We start from the raw sequence: 15,545 nt of genomic DNA on the forward strand, positions 1-15,545 counted from the left end.
CCAAAGGACACAGATTCGATTCCCCAGGACCCACATAAGCCAGAGGCACAAGGTGGCACATGCGTCTGGAGTTCGTCTACAGTGACTGGGGGCCCTGGTGTGCACATCCTCTCTGTCTGTCTCTCTCTCTTTCTCTTTCTCTCTAAAATAAATAAATTAATATTTTAAAAATTCTAAACATTAAAAAAAAGAAGTTAATTAATCTGGTATCACTGTAATCTGGTATTACCAGAGTACAATAAATTGATTTTAAAAAAAAAAGTGCTCAGTGAGTTTTTGCAGCTTCTGCCTAAACAACACAACAACACACTCAGGGGTCTTCTTCATTAAAGTCTGCTGCAGGGCTGGGAGGCAGCTTGGTGACTGAGTGCATGCCTGCATGCTGGAGTTAATCGGTTACACCACAAACACATGACAGTAAAAGCCAAACATGTTCATGGACCGCCACCTAACGCTGAGCTGACAGCCCTCACGGCCCGTAAGCAGCATCCCACACTGACACTGGACCCTTCCACCATGAAACAGCGCAAAAGGGCCACAGCACAGGTGTGTGGTTTCACTTGACGGCAAGATGCTGGACATCTGTCCCCCCGAGGACAGCCCCGTCCGCCTGCATCCTGCCAGCTGTCTCCCGATTACAGCCCTCGGTGCCCACTCTCCAACAGGGCCAGGGAAGAGGGGCAGGCGGGGAGGGGAGGGGATAAGCAAAACTTTATTTTTAAATGAGTAATAAATACTATAAGAATGATTACCTTGTATCTTGATTTCCGCAATATTGCTCTTCTCATCACCAACAGTAACACAGAAGGCATTAAATTTGGCCAACAGCCTAAAGCCAATAATGTCACTGTCTTTAGAGGGTGCCATCACTGAAAATAAAACAAAATCCTATCACAGTGCATCCTACTCATCCAAATTCTGTAAGTTCCTTCCTTCTATCAAACAGACCATATTCTATTCATACACGAGGGTGTGTGTGTGTGAGTGCATGTGCGTGTGTGTGTGTGTGTGATCACTATGTATCCCAGACTGGCCTGAAATCCATGATTCTCCTGTCTCAGCCTCCCAAGAGCTGAGATCAGAAGTATGCGCCACCACACCCAACTCAATCCCCTTTCTGTATTAGTTGCCTGAGCACAATGTAAGTTTAAGGAAAGGACAGCAGAGGGTGTGATGGTATTTAAATTACTGAATTGACTGTGCTCTCAGAGCCTCATTAGCTCTAGGCTTCAAAACCCTTCCTAACAAGAAACATGAAAGTCTTTTCCACACACTTATGGTTTGAATCTCAAAGGCCCAGCACAGGTTATATGTTGAAGGTCTGGTTGCCCGGTGGTGGGTTTTTCAGACTGGGACCATGAAGACTAATTTCAACAGGTCTGTCCGTTAGGGTGCACACCCTGATGGATTACTGGGAGGCAGTGGAGACTCAAGATGGAAGAGGCAGATAACTGCGGAGCAGGTCTTATCTACAGCCTCCCTCCCTCTCCCCTCCCCCTCTGTGCCTTCTGCCCACCAGGAGGTGACACTGTGCTTCCTGCACCCTCCTGGTCACAACACTCAGGCCCAGAAACAACAGAACTAAGTGACCATGGATTGAAACCACGAGCGAAAATGAACCCTCCCTCCGCGCTGTTTTCCCTGGCTTCAGTCACCAGGGAGAGCGGCGGCCGCTCACCTCTCTGCAGAGCTGAGTGCTTCTGCTTCTCAGCTGAAGGCCGCACCTCCTTCGTAACACCCATCCTCTGATCCTCGGATGGGACGATGGTGGCCAAGTAGTTAAGAGAAGAGAGAAGAGCTTGTGTTTGTAGCAACAGATTTAAGGAAGAAAAGGCCACCTACAGGAGTTTTAAAAAGGTATGATTAGTTCTCTCTGACCAACTGCAACCTGTGGTCTCCACAGTGAACCCAAAGGCTGCCAGCCACGCTGGCATCTGCTCTCTGCAGCTGGGAACTGGAGGAAGGTGCCACTCCCTGAGGCAAGGACAATGTATGGAGGGCAATGGACAACACCAACACGCTCAAGAGTTCTTGAGAGCATCAAACTGGCGAAGTTACTCCACTCTCAAGCAACATGGTCGTAACACCACCCATGCCAATCACGGCGATCCTCATACTCCACCCACGCATGGCTCCTGGGCCGTCAATGGGCTATTATGATTGGATAAGACCAGTGAGTCCAAACATGCACCTCCAGAACCACTGTGCTTTGACTTCCGGACCGTGGCATGTAAGCAGAAAGAGCACAGTTACAAGTGAGCTCTAGGTGAGAAATGACCTACTGAACACATACAGCATATGTGACCTGGGGGGGGGGGGGCCCACTACTGCTCTTAAAAGCAATGTACTGATTGTCTTTAAAAAAGATAACAAGGGCTGGAGAGATGGCTTAGCGGTTAAGCGCTTGCCTGTGAAGCCTAAGGACCCCGGTTCGAGGCTCAGTTCCCAAGGTCCCACGTTAGCCAGATGCACAAGGGGGTGCACGCATCTGGAGTTTGTTTGCAGAGGCTGGAGGCCCAGGCGCACCCATTCTCTCTCTCTCCCTCTATCTGTCTTTCTCTCTGTGTCTGTCGCTCTCAAATAAATAAATAAATAAATAAATTTTAAAAAAAGATAATACAAACTGTTTCCAAGAATGTGTTCCCTGAGAATAAGTTAAAACAAACATCTGTTTGTAGAAGAGAGCCTTTAATTTCTTCAAAATGAAGCAAATATTAAAGCAATAATAAGGAAGGCTCACAGTAGCATAGCAAGAAGTCCCAACTCTCCAGAGTGTGAACTTAACTGCTCCCTTATTTTCTTTTCAATGAAACCCACAAGTACTATTTGCCTCTTCATCCCCACACCGAAGCCTAAGTGGCGCTGGCTTCAAAAGCACCGAGCATCTCCTGGTGCTTTCTGCACTTTCTCACTCCCGTGTCACTGGGTGGCATCTCCATTGGTGTGCTCAGAATTCTGTTAATTCTTCATAAATCTAAGTTCCCTTGACCACTGCACATAATCCTGGAACGACCTTAACACTCAGGATGCAGGGTTGGAGAGATGGCTTAGTGGTTAAAGTGTTTGCCTGCAAAGCCAAAGAATCCCAGTTCAACTCTCCAGGACCCACATCAGCCAGATGCACAAGGGGGCGCATGTGTCTGAAGTTCACTTGCAGCGGTTAGAGGCCCTGGTATGCCCATTCTCTCTCCCTCTCTCTGCCTCTTTCTCTCAAATAAATCAGTAAATAAAATATTAAAAATAAACAAATATATATTTTTTTAAAAATCAGGATGCAATGCAGAAAGTCCCAACAGTGGCTTCTCTGAGCCAAGCAGGCAGGAGGTGGTTTTGGGTCACGTGCCAAGGAGTCCAGCCAGTGTTCCTCAAAAGACATCAGAAACTCCCAGAGTAGTATTTACAAACAGAATATATTCCTTTAATAAAACTTCTCACCTTAAGAGTTTGTTCAGTTTTTTCAAACTTAGTCTGAAAACTAGGTCCATTCTTATCAACCTGAAAAAAAAGTTCCAAGGAAGAAATTAGCCAAAGAAAACAAGAACTTATAATCTCTTACTTACATTTAGTTAAAATGTGTTTTATGTACACCATAGATCGCTTTAATTTTAAGATTACATTCAAAACATTTATTCACCAGAACAGTGCAAAGGTGTTCTCCTCAAGCCCGGGGTAACATTCATTCACTACAGGGAATCGAGGGGTCGGCAGCAGAAAGACAAATTCTGAAGGTCAGAGGGTGTAAAGACATCCATCCATCCATCCATCCATCCCCACATGTCTGAGCCCCTCGACAGTATGTGTCTCCAAAGAATCCTCAATTCTTTACAAACCCAATCTCTGTAGAGAGCTCAGAGTGAATGAGGTCTTCATACCAACTCAGAAAACCCACTTCCCCTTCTGTCTACACAAAGGGCCGACTTCTGAACCCTGGGGACAGAGTAAACCCAAACTGAAAAGATGGCCCTCCTGTGAGCAGCGTGCCCCCCTGGCCAGTTTCCCTGCTGCTCTGCACCCACGCTGTTCCGTGCTTTTCCTTAGACAATACATCCATCATCATTACATTTTAATTATTATTTGCTTGACAATCTCTCCCTTCTAGTCTATCATCTCAACAAGGAAATCACTTGTCTTTAGGCCAAGAGCCTAACAGCGCAAACATTCAACAGCACCCGCAGACGGAGGGCAGAGGCCTGCATGCGGAGCCTGGTCTGCTGAGAGGGTAGAGCCAGCAGCTCCACTCGGACATAGCTGGAATGCTTTCCCAATCCTGGCAGCTCTCTGTAGAACCTCCTCTAACTTTGCTTTTGTGATGTGGTGTACTCAGCCAAATGCCAGCCATTTTTATGAGTGCAGATGTGAAAATGCCCTGGAGACACAAGCAGTGCCTGCTTCACACCAGTGTCCACCTCTGTGGATGAGAAGTTTAGTGACTCTGTAATATCCCTGAACATAAGTAAAAGGACAGATGGGAAGAAAACAGCAGCTTTCCCTTAATTGAGAACTGGCATCCAAAACCACTGCAGGCACACTGGCGTGGTCTTCCTCCCAGAGAGCAGCAGTCTGCAGTACTCCAACACACACCACAGCCCCTGGAGCTCACCTTAATGTACTCCACTTTTAAAAGGTCTAAACCAGGCTTGTCAGAAGAGCTAATCAAGTGAACGGGCTTCTTTTTGGATCCTAGATTAAGTAAAGAGGAGAAAGGTTTTCAAATAAACTACCTTGGTAAAATTCTAGAACTTTCTAGGTGTCTTTTACTTTGTAAAACTTACCAGTGAAGGTTTAAAAGAATACTTATGTATCTTTTCATGGTTATTAAGCACTAAAGCTATCACTCTAAGGACATAGCCAATTTAAAATTCTTACCTTAGGCATTCAACTCACTTAAAACCACATGCACTTATTTTCACTGACTTCATATTTGTGCTCAAAAATAGTGAAAGCTTAGTCTCTGGGTATTGTTAGGACCGCTTGTGTATGTCCAGGCCGCAGGATGGACCACGGTGTAAATACCAGGAAGTAATCATGCTCGTTCTTCTCTAGACTGACTAAAAGCAATGCAACTTCTGCTCTACCCAGAGCCTGACAAGAGTCTGGACTGGAACAATTTGTAATGTACTGCTATAATTTAAAATTATACTTAAAAACATTTTATATACCTTTGATAAATAGGTTTCCTATGTTTAGACACAGGGCAAAAAAAAAATTTACACAGCAAAGACATTTTTTTAAAGAAGAACACTTAAAGTTCTCTTTTCACAAATGGCTCCCACCTCTGATGCCAGCACCTAGGAGGCTGAAGCAGGAGGATCATATTGGAGTACAAGACCAGCCTGAGCTACAGCGAGATCCGGGCCACTCTGCACTACACTATAGAGTGAGTCCGTTTCAAAGCAATCAAAATTTGTCCCTCAGTAAACCTTTTTAGCTCAAGAATTAAAGGTGCTCCAAAATGCCTTGTGTGTCCTAAGATGGAGATGTACAGGGGTCTGCCTCCATGAGTAGGGGAGGGTCTTGTCACGGGTCCTAAGTCTTGCTCTTGAGACAAGTCAAAAATTTCCCATTACCTCCAAGGTCTTAAGCAATACCTGAGAAAATTTACTGTTTACATTTTTCCCTCAAGACAGTAATATAAGTTCTATCTAAAGGTATGGGCTATGAAAATCAATAATAAACATTATTTTTCTTCTAAAATCAGGTTTGTTTCAGTTTCAGCTATTTTCAAAAAACATTAGGCAAACAACTGGGGAGTTTTAATAACTACAGATTAATTCACTCCTTCATGCCTCAAATACCTGCGCACACAGGTATACACTGAAATAAGCACGACTCCTTTATAACGGGTAGCTTTGCAGCCTGCTAGCTGTATTTCTATGAGCGTGCTTCCTGCGGTACATGATTAACAGTACAGAAGGTCAGGGCCTGGTATCACAAGTCCACCCTGAGCCCCAGCGCTGCCCTTCATGACATAAGGCACTCGGGTAGCCTTTCTTTGCCTGGAAGATGGGAAAATACTTCCGGTTATCGTGAGAGTTTTCACAGACACTGAAGCACTAGATCATGGTAGTTAAGGCTATTAGATACCAGGGTAAGACTTGCAGGATTCCAATCACGCTTCAAAGAACCCCCTAGTTGTTTGAGCGTGGGTGAATACTCAATCTACTCATGAAGTACATGCACGCTGAAGACAGTAACACTGTCCATACCACAGCATCCATCACTGTTTATTACGGTCGTGCGCTTCAGACATGCAAGGTGCTCCTTGTATTCACAGCAACTATGTGTTTCCATGGCTATTACCTTTAATGTCATAGTAATCCAAGCTGATTTTCCTTAAATAAGAAACTGCATTTAAGTCAAATGTCCTCACTGTAGCTTCCATTCCCAACTGAGAAACATTAAAAACAAGAATTGTATTCTCTTCTTTCTGCTGTTTAGTAAACTCCAAAATCACCTAGAAGAATAAACACAATCCATGAAAAGTTGCTGATAAGCCTATGTCCTCCATAAAATATCAAAAATAAACCCTTCTCCACACACCTCAGAGGAAAAGAGTGGAGACTTTGCTCATATTCCCACACCACCAACTTAAATAAGGTTTTGAATTATCATCTTCAATTCTACCACCAAGAATGTAAATAACAGGGCTGGAGGGATGGCTTAGCAGTTAAGGCGCTTGCCTGCAAAGCCAAAGGACCTCGGTTTGATTCCCCAGGACCCACGTAAGCCAGATGCACAAGGAGGCAGGCACATGCAGTTCATGTGCAGTGGCTGAAGGCCCTGGTGTGCCTATCTGCCTTTCTTTCTCTCTCTCTTTCTCATAATAAGTATTTTTTAAAAGGTGAAAGGTGAGAACCAACACTCAAGGTTGTCCACTGACCTCTACACACATCTATATTATTCATATATACAAATGCACAAACACATTAAAAGGAAGAAAAAAAGAAAAACTGATGGATTCTTCCTTAATATGAGTTTTTCAAGATAAAACTCATGCCTAGTGTTAACAGAAGCAATCCCATTAAGGTAAAAGATGAGAATGGTCATTTTCACCCTAGTATTTAAATTAATTATGGAAATAAAAGCACAACATTTAGACAATTAGAAAAACATAGGTGTAGAAATATTTAAAAGATACGCAGGATATGGTGTTGGTTTGAGCAGTGCTAGAGAAGGAAGAGAAGTGACCTCCGGACGTGGAAGATGGGGATGAGGACACCCCAAAACTACGGACCAACAGGTAAAACGAAAGAAAGAGAAATAGAAGAGAAGGAAATAGTACTCGAAACAAATACCAATACTAAGATCTGCGCACGGGATTCAAAGCTGACATTGTCTGACATCGTGTTTTAGGATAAACTGTCTCTTTGGAATAAAGAAGTGAATAAGGAACATCTCACATCTTTCATGCCTCATTATTAAAGTACTATAAAGTCTTTGTAGAAAAATTAGAATATATGTAAACAGAGGCTGGAGAAATAGCTTAGCAGTTAAGGTGTTTGCTTGCAAAGCCAAAGGACCCAGGTTTGTTTCCCCAGGATCCACGTATGTCAAATACACAAGGGGGCGCACGCATCTGGAGTTCCTCTGCAGTGGCTGGAAGCCCTAGCATGCCCATTCTCTTCCTCCCTTCCTCCCTCTCTCTCTGCATCTTTCCCTCTCTCCAATAAATAAATACTATATGGAAGCAAACAAAGATAAAATCTGTAATACTATCAACCAGAAATGAATACTCTCTTTTATTTTATTTTTTTTTAAAAAAGTACATATAAGCCAAGCGTGGTGCCACACACCTCCATCTCAGCAGTGAGGAGGCAGAGTTAGGAGGAGCATTGTGAGTACAAGGCCAGCCTGGGGCTACAGAGTGAGCTCCAGGTCAGCCTGGGATAGGGTCAGACCCTGCCTCAAAAAGATAAAAGAAATAAAAGCCAAAGGATCCCAGTTAGATTCCCCAGAACCCACGTTAACCAGATGCACAAGGGGGCACACATGTCTAGAGTTCATTTGCAGTGGCTGGAGGCCCTGGTGTGTCCATTCTCTCTCTCCCTCTCTCTCTCCCTCTTTCTCTCTCTCACTCTCTCAAAGAATAAACTTTTTTAAAAAAGTAAAGAAATAAAATATGCACATACAGCTTTAAGTGGGAGCATAATGCCCCAAATAATAATACATTGTGAATATCTTTCCTAGTTTCTCTTTACTACATGACATTTTTTGCTTTTTAACACAACCAGATCTGTTCTGATCTAAGGCCTCACACGTACTAAGCAAGCACTAAACTATATTCCCAGGCCCTTTATTTAAATTTTTCTGTTTTAAAATAAATGTTTTGTTAAGTTGAACAGGCTTGCCTTCACCTCGCTCTGTAGCCCAAGAAGGGCTGGAAATTTTAATTCTATGCCCAACTTCTTGATAACTTTTAATGGGTCTAAGAATCATGTTGGAAATTTCGTTAATTTATTCTTTTCCAAATTAGAAACATGATAATGAGTAGTATTAGCTCAATAAAATGAAAGTTAGAAGCCGGGCGTGGTGGTACGTGTCCCAGCCCTCGGGAGGCAGAGGCAGGATGATCGCTGTGAGTTCATGGCCACCCTGAGACTCCATAGTGAATTCCAGGTCAGCCTGGGCTAGAGTGAGACCCTACAGTGAAAAACCAAAAATAAAAAAGAGGAAGTCAGGCCAGACGTGGTCTCATCACTGAAGATACAAGGCAGGAGGACTGCAAAAAGTTCAAAGCCAGCTTGCCTTACAGAGTGAGGCCATGGCCAGCTGGGCTGTGAACAAGACCCTGTCTAAAGAAAAGGAGAGGGATAAGGAACAATGAAATATTTCTAAAAGAAAGAAAAGGAGAGGGAAATCAAGGTGAGAAGTGTGTCAGTGTGCCTGTGTCAGCTAGGAGGGGACAAGTTAAGTTCCAAGCTAAGCAAGCAATGCAGGCGATAGACAAGAACTCAGAAACACCTACTTCCTTAATCTCAAAGTTGACTAGAAAGTTAATAAGCTCCTCATGTGGGGCTTCTGCAGCTCTCTTCAGCTCCGATCCTTTCAGGCTTCTAGCAATCTGCGGATCTCCTTCTTCAGCATCAAAATACTCATCATCAGACTCTGCAAGAAAAGACACATCTGACCTCAGACAGCGCCACTGAGAACTTGCACAAGATACTCGAGCCTAAAGCTCCCTGAAATAAAATTCATTTATACTTATTATCTTCATAGCAGACCTGAAATATTTCCAGCGTTTTTTTTTTTTTTTTTTTTTGAAGTTCTAAACTGATTCTAGCTGGCATGTGATAATAAAATTTAAAATCAAGTAACTCTTACTATCTTATCGTCAACGATTCTGACTTAGTTCATTCATTCAATATCCAATATTTATTGGACATCTTCTACCATGTACCACAGTGTGCCAGCAAATACAGACACCAACATAGGGAGGGCTTGTCCTTGGTCTTGGACATGACCTTGTCCTTATGACACTTACATTTGCTAATCTAGCTCGAAAAGACAAAAGACCAGTTAGACCCGGATAGAAAAAAGGATCTTAGAGCAAAAAAAACAAAGAATTATTTAGAATCAGTGAATACTGTCAAACCCTCCTGGACAAAGTCTTTGTTTATCCAATGAAGAAACTTGAGCATTAATAACCAAGTGGCCAAAGGGCACAATGCTTGTTGGAGCACAACCACAACCAGTAAGTGATGACAACGCTTCAAATTTCTCTCTCTCTGAAAAATCTTATCTCTACATAACAATTTATAGGCTTGTAATCTAAAAGGAAAAATATTTTACAATTCTCACCTGATTCTACACCATCTAGCAAAAGTGAAGTACCAAGCAGACCTTTTGTCCCATCTGAAATAATGTGAACTGAGGATACCTAGCAAAGAATTCAAAAAGATTCTTTAAAATACATATTAAGAGGATTAAGCATCACACATGAGAGAATCTTCAAAGTATAAAATAATTGCCTACATTTACAAAGATGATCTAGCAGATAGACTGTTCATCACTGCAATTCATAAGTAACAATGTGAATGCACATTTAACACAGGCCCCTGGAAAATGTCATCACCGTAGGATGAATTTCTCAAATTTCATTTCCAAGTAAATGGAAATTCAACATTTCTTTTATACTACAAAGATCATTCCAATTAAAGTGACCTAAAACCTTCAAATCTAACAAATAAGGACATATTTAACTTGCAAAATTATTTTAAAGATTTATATTTCTAGAGCTGGAGAGATGGCTCAGAAGTTAAAGCTGCTTGCTTGTAAAGCCTGATGACCTGGGTTCAATTCCCCAGGGCCCACATAAGCCAGAAAAAAAGTGGCATATGAAGTTGGAGTTTATATGCAGTGGCAAGAGTTCCTGGTCCATACTGTCTGACTCTCCCTTCCTCCCTGACCTCTACTTGAAAATAAATAAGTGTTTTAAAAGGATTTATAGTTCTAGTTTTATACAAAGCACATTTTTAAAAATTGAAAGAGATTTTCCTTTGATTTCTATGCTTTTGATCCCTTCAGTGATAAAGCCTGCTCTAAAACAGCCTTCCCACCACTACTGTACAACTGTCTGAAAATCAACCTAACTTTTTTTTCCCCCTGAGGAGGCAAGGGTCTCACTCTTGCCTATGCTAGATCCTCCTACCTCAGCATCCCGCATGGAACCACTTACCTGTTTCTCTGGGGGCTGTGCAGAGGATTTCTGTGGCAAAGGTACACTGTCAATCAAGCACAGAGCATCCTTCATCTTCTGGTCAGAAATTTGGACATGCATCAGAGGAAGTCCGCCTGACACTTTAAATCTAAAAACACAATTTACCTGTGAGGCTTCAAGGTAAGCGTAAGTACATCATACAGGGAATGAGAACAGACTACATGATAAAGCCAAAGAATCACTGGGCATGCTTTAATAACCTCACACAACACTATCAGGAAAGGGAAGTTCTCTGTAAGTCATTTCCAGATAACTTAGATATATCCTTCTCAAACAGTTAAACCCTTCTAAGGTGATTAATTTTCACTAAAAATCCTTTCAAACCTAATATTCTACCTTTAGAACAAAAACACTAAATAGACTTCATTTCCTGACGACAAGGACTCCCCACTATTGACACTGAAAGGTGTCTACCCCATCTCTCTCCTTATCTTGCTTTGCTTTCTTTACAGATAGCACTTGGAAGCCACTGGCTTGTCACATGTGTGCATATTTCATGTCTCCTCTGATTGAAATGTAAGCTCCATGAGGTCCTCTGCTATACTGCTAAGTCACCAGCCTGCTTTTATTTATTCATTTCTTTTGCGGGGTGGATGTTCAAGGTAGGGTCTCACTTTAGCCCAAGCTGACCTGGAATTCACTGAACTCAGTGATCCTCTTACCTCTGCCGCCCAAGTGCTGGGATTAAAGATGTGCTCCAACCACGCCTGGCTCACCAGTCTGCTTTTATTGATCACTTCTGACAACTGCTTTCCTCGACTTTCCTAATGTAACTGCCTCACGTTGGTCTCCTTAACTCTGGCACTGCTAATGGTAGCTGACAAAGCTAGTTTAGATTGTCTCTGGCTTCCTAAGCTGTCAGCAGCTCAAGTTGACAGACATCTAACTGCTGCAGGTTAGTGGAACCCAGTGGCACAGTATTCATTAAAGGTAAATGAATGGCACCAGGGCCTATATTAGAGAAAGAAAAGTGAACTTTTGCAAGAAACTTTCTCGTGTCAATTACTTCTCTATTTTCTTCCAGTGTGTAAGCCTGATCTCTACTCTTTGGATAGAATTTTCTTCTGCATATGTGGAGTTGCATTAGCTACTTATCTCTCACTTCCTAAAGTGGAAGCTATGGTCATTGATTAGCTATCTTTCTTCACTGTGTGTGTGTGGTGTGCATGTGTGTGTGCTCACAAGCGCGCAGACGTGGAGTCCAGAGGCCCAGTGTCTCTCTATGTCATGTCACCTGACTGACTAGGGCCAGGGCTCTCACCGAACTCAGGGCTCACTGACTAGCCAGTTCCTCCATCCCAACTCAACGCATTTTCGAGATGGCCAGAATTTTCCTACGCCAAAACATGGAAAGTAGATACTAATGTTCCTCATGAGATAAAGCTCAGAACAAACCATTTGCCAACCAAGTCCAACAATCTTTGTAAAAGATTAATACACTGTTCTGGTAACACAAGATTGTTAAGAGCCACCACATAAAGAGTGTGGAAGACCAATGGACGTGACATTCAGGAAACAACATGAATGAATCTCAAAGCAATCATATTGAAACAAACCAAAAACAAAAGCTGAAACTGAAACTCTATGGGTCCGTTCATGTGAAATTCTACCAAATAGTCAATGTCAAAAAACAGACCAACCAGGTATGGTGTTGCACACCTTTAGTCCGAGCACTTGGGAGGCAGAGGTAGAAAGATTACTATGAGTTTAAGGCCACTCTGACATTCCAGGTCAGCCTGGGCTAGAGCAAGACTCTATCCCCAAAAAACAAATAAATAAATAAATAAAGTAAAACAATAAATAAACAGACGGATGCTGTCCAGGGACTGGGGGGAAGGGAGTCAAGTAGGGCAGGGAGGAGAAAGGAAAGGTGCAAGGAAACTTGGAGGTAAGGCACATGAAGACACAGAGCCATCAAAACCCGCCAAAGCACACAACATGCTCAGTTATACCTATGTCTTGCATAGGTACCTACTAAATTCAAAATCCAGTTATTATTTTATATTCCCTTAGCCTTTTCTTGGGAAGTTACAATTTGGTGACCAAAAGAACTTCTAATTATTTGTGAACTTTTTATTTCATTAATATTGAACCTTAAATTTCATGAACCACTGAAAAACCACAGATCATCCATTTTTACACAATGTAAAATTACAAGTAAGAATTCTGAGATAAGAGATGACACAACATTCCAATAACTATTTTCATTACAATGTCTTTCTACTACAAGGTATAACTGTCTTTATTTTTCTCACATATCTTTGCTTCCTTAAAATTCAGTAACTGACAAAGATACAGAGGTCACCTTGGTAATTTCTCATACAAAAGACACTCATACATTACCTGGCCATTCTAACATCCTTTTCCACCATTGCCTTGGCCAGCTCGACATGAATATCCATGGGCTGTAAGATATGCATGCTTGATGGATGCTGAAACCGACACTTTTTCCAGTTTTCCTCTTTACAAAAAAATTTAGAATATTAACTGTTTCAAAATTTATTAGATCTTCTGTGCAAAATCACTATATGATATTAGAAAATTCTTAAAAATTCAATGCACTCCAATTTCCACTTCTTTTACCCATAGATACTTTAATAAAAGCTGACAGAAGTCAAAAACGGTATCAGAACATTGTACATATATTACATCTATCATTTCAAAACAAACAGAATAAAACCACAAATGTATTACTTTGATTCTATAGTTAGTAATCAAAGTGGTGCTTTATAGTGAAAAGAGATAGGGCAAAAAGAGGGAAAAAGGGCTGGAGAGATGGCTTAGTGGTTGAGCGCTTGCCTGTGAAGCCTAAGAACCCCGGTTCGAGGCTCGGTTCCCCAGGTCCCACGTTAGCCAGATGCACAAGGGGGCGCACGCGTCTGGAGTTCGTTGGCAGAGGCTGGAAGCCCTGGCGCGCCCATTCTCTCTCTCCCCCTCTATCTGTCTTTCTCTCTGTGTCTGTCGCTCTCAAATAAATAAATAAAAATTTTAAAAAAAAGAGGGAAAAAAAAGTTTTCTGGCTCCTAAATACAACAATTATAGCAGTTTAGCACAGAATCGCATGGCAAAAGTGAGTTTTGTCAAACAAGACTTTATGACAACTTGTGTCATGATCAACTCTTCCAAATGTAGATTCCCCATGGCTACCAGCCTCCTCTGCAGATCTTTACTCACAGCTACAACAAAAGGGCTTGTGCTTCAGGTCATTATTCACAAGTACATACAAAGACAAGGCACTTTTAGTGGTCTATGTAAGTACTCTCCTTCAGGAAAGTGGCAGAGCCTACGTAGAACATTCTGTTGATGCCTAAATAGCTCTCATCACTCTTATTACATGTAATAGGGATACTGCAGAGATGGTGTCCTCTATTGACCCACCACAAAGCGATATATTCAAAGACACACCGCTACTGTGTATCCTAGCCACAAATGTTTAGACTTTTGGAACCAAAACTCAGTATGAAAGGCCAGTAAGCTAGAAAAAGACTATAATGGTGGAAAAAGGAAGGGCTTAAGGGAATGGTATTGTATATACGTAAGTAGAAGAACAGATTACAGGGATTAGAATGGCCTAAGTGAGGCCAGGGGAAGAGATTGAGTGAAAGAAGGGGAAGGGAGGTTATATCAAAATTTAGGATATTCTGAATATGAAAGCCTACTTTTTTAGATAATGGCACAACCAGAAGCCATAGATTGTTACCAGAAAATTGTCAGTGCCACGGATGAGATACCTTGCAGTGAGTTGTTGGCCAGGGAGGTCCCTGTTGCCTCTAAAACATTACAGGCTACTTCACAGTCCCTTGGTTTCCCACGAAAAACAGACGGTAAGGCCTATTGTTGAAGACTCCACATGCCTGGGTGGCAGGGTCACTGAGAAATCAAGCTGGGGCTGAGTTGAAAATCTCTCTGTAGACCAGCCGACTGAAAGCTAGAAAAGGCTGCACTGCATGCAGCCCTATGGGAGACAGAAGTCATCAGCAGTGAAAACTGGATACTAGAAGCCTTAAATTTGGCCAGGCAGGCCAAATGACCAAAAAGATGTAATAGTGTCATGTCTGCTCTGGGTAAAACCAACTGTTCTCTAATTGGACTGGAGACCCACTCTGTGGGAGGGAATACATGCCTGGTATTGAAAACCTAATTAAAAGCATAAGGCAGGAGAGGTCATGAGCCTTAGGGGTATAAAGCCAGCTCTTGTCTGGTTAAATGCATATATTATGCTCACCAAACTGCCCTGTAAGCACTACACTTAATGTTCATATTCATATATAAATGCTACTCTCACTTTTGGTTAGAGAAACATTTCTTTTCAGATGATGGTGACCACTGGGATGACCCAAAAGGCAACACAGTGTTGAGAAGAAGTGATGGAAAAGTGTTCAGCACTGAAACACCTCTATCACACCCTCTGAGGCTCTGGGTCCATTGCAAAATAGGTGGCAGAAAGAATGTAAGAGCCAAAGGAAGGGTACGACGCCATACAATCAACAATCAAGACAGATATTGGCCTCGATATCCATGACCTCGCAGTGCCTAGAAATACCTTCACAAGACCTTCATAATAGGAGAAAAAGACGATGACACCAAAATAAAAGACAGAGTAATGGAGAGGGAGGGGATATGATGGAGAGTGGAGCTGTAAAGGGGGAAGTGGGATGGGAGGGAATTATCATTGTAAGTATATAGAAGTTGTCAATAAAAAAAAATTATACATTAAAAAAAAAGTAAAAGAGGGCCAGAGAGATGGCTTAGCAGTTAAGTGCTTGCCTGTGAAGCCTAAGGACCCCGGTTCAAGGCTCAATTCCCCAGGACCACATCAGCCAGATGC

At 42.2% G+C, this 15,545-nt stretch overlaps 1 protein-coding gene across 4 annotated transcripts in view; it reads right to left on the reverse strand.

Moving 5' to 3' along the window:
• Vps13c (vacuolar protein sorting 13 homolog C) overlaps positions 1–15,545 on the reverse strand; it is a 163,087-nt gene that overhangs the window by 90,636 nt on the left and 56,906 nt on the right. For all 4 annotated transcript variants that reach the window (XM_004662514.2, XM_004662513.2, XM_004662516.2 and 1 more), the window contains 9 exons: positions 13,061–13,178; positions 10,676–10,805; positions 9,799–9,877; positions 8,966–9,105; positions 6,301–6,454; positions 4,601–4,680; positions 3,436–3,495; positions 1,679–1,838; positions 753–869 (listed from right to left, as the gene is read on the reverse strand). In XM_004662514.2, the coding sequence (XP_004662571.2) occupies positions 753–869; positions 1,679–1,838; positions 3,436–3,495; positions 4,601–4,680; positions 6,301–6,454; positions 8,966–9,105; positions 9,799–9,877; positions 10,676–10,805; positions 13,061–13,178 (1,038 nt within the window). The remainder of the gene's footprint in view (positions 1–752; positions 870–1,678; positions 1,839–3,435; positions 3,496–4,600; positions 4,681–6,300; positions 6,455–8,965; positions 9,106–9,798; positions 9,878–10,675; positions 10,806–13,060; positions 13,179–15,545) is intronic.

The sequence above is a fragment of the Jaculus jaculus genome, chromosome 10, assembly GCF_020740685.1.
Source record: "Jaculus jaculus isolate mJacJac1 chromosome 10, mJacJac1.mat.Y.cur, whole genome shotgun sequence".
Taxonomy (NCBI): Eukaryota; Metazoa; Chordata; class Mammalia; order Rodentia; family Dipodidae; genus Jaculus; species Jaculus jaculus.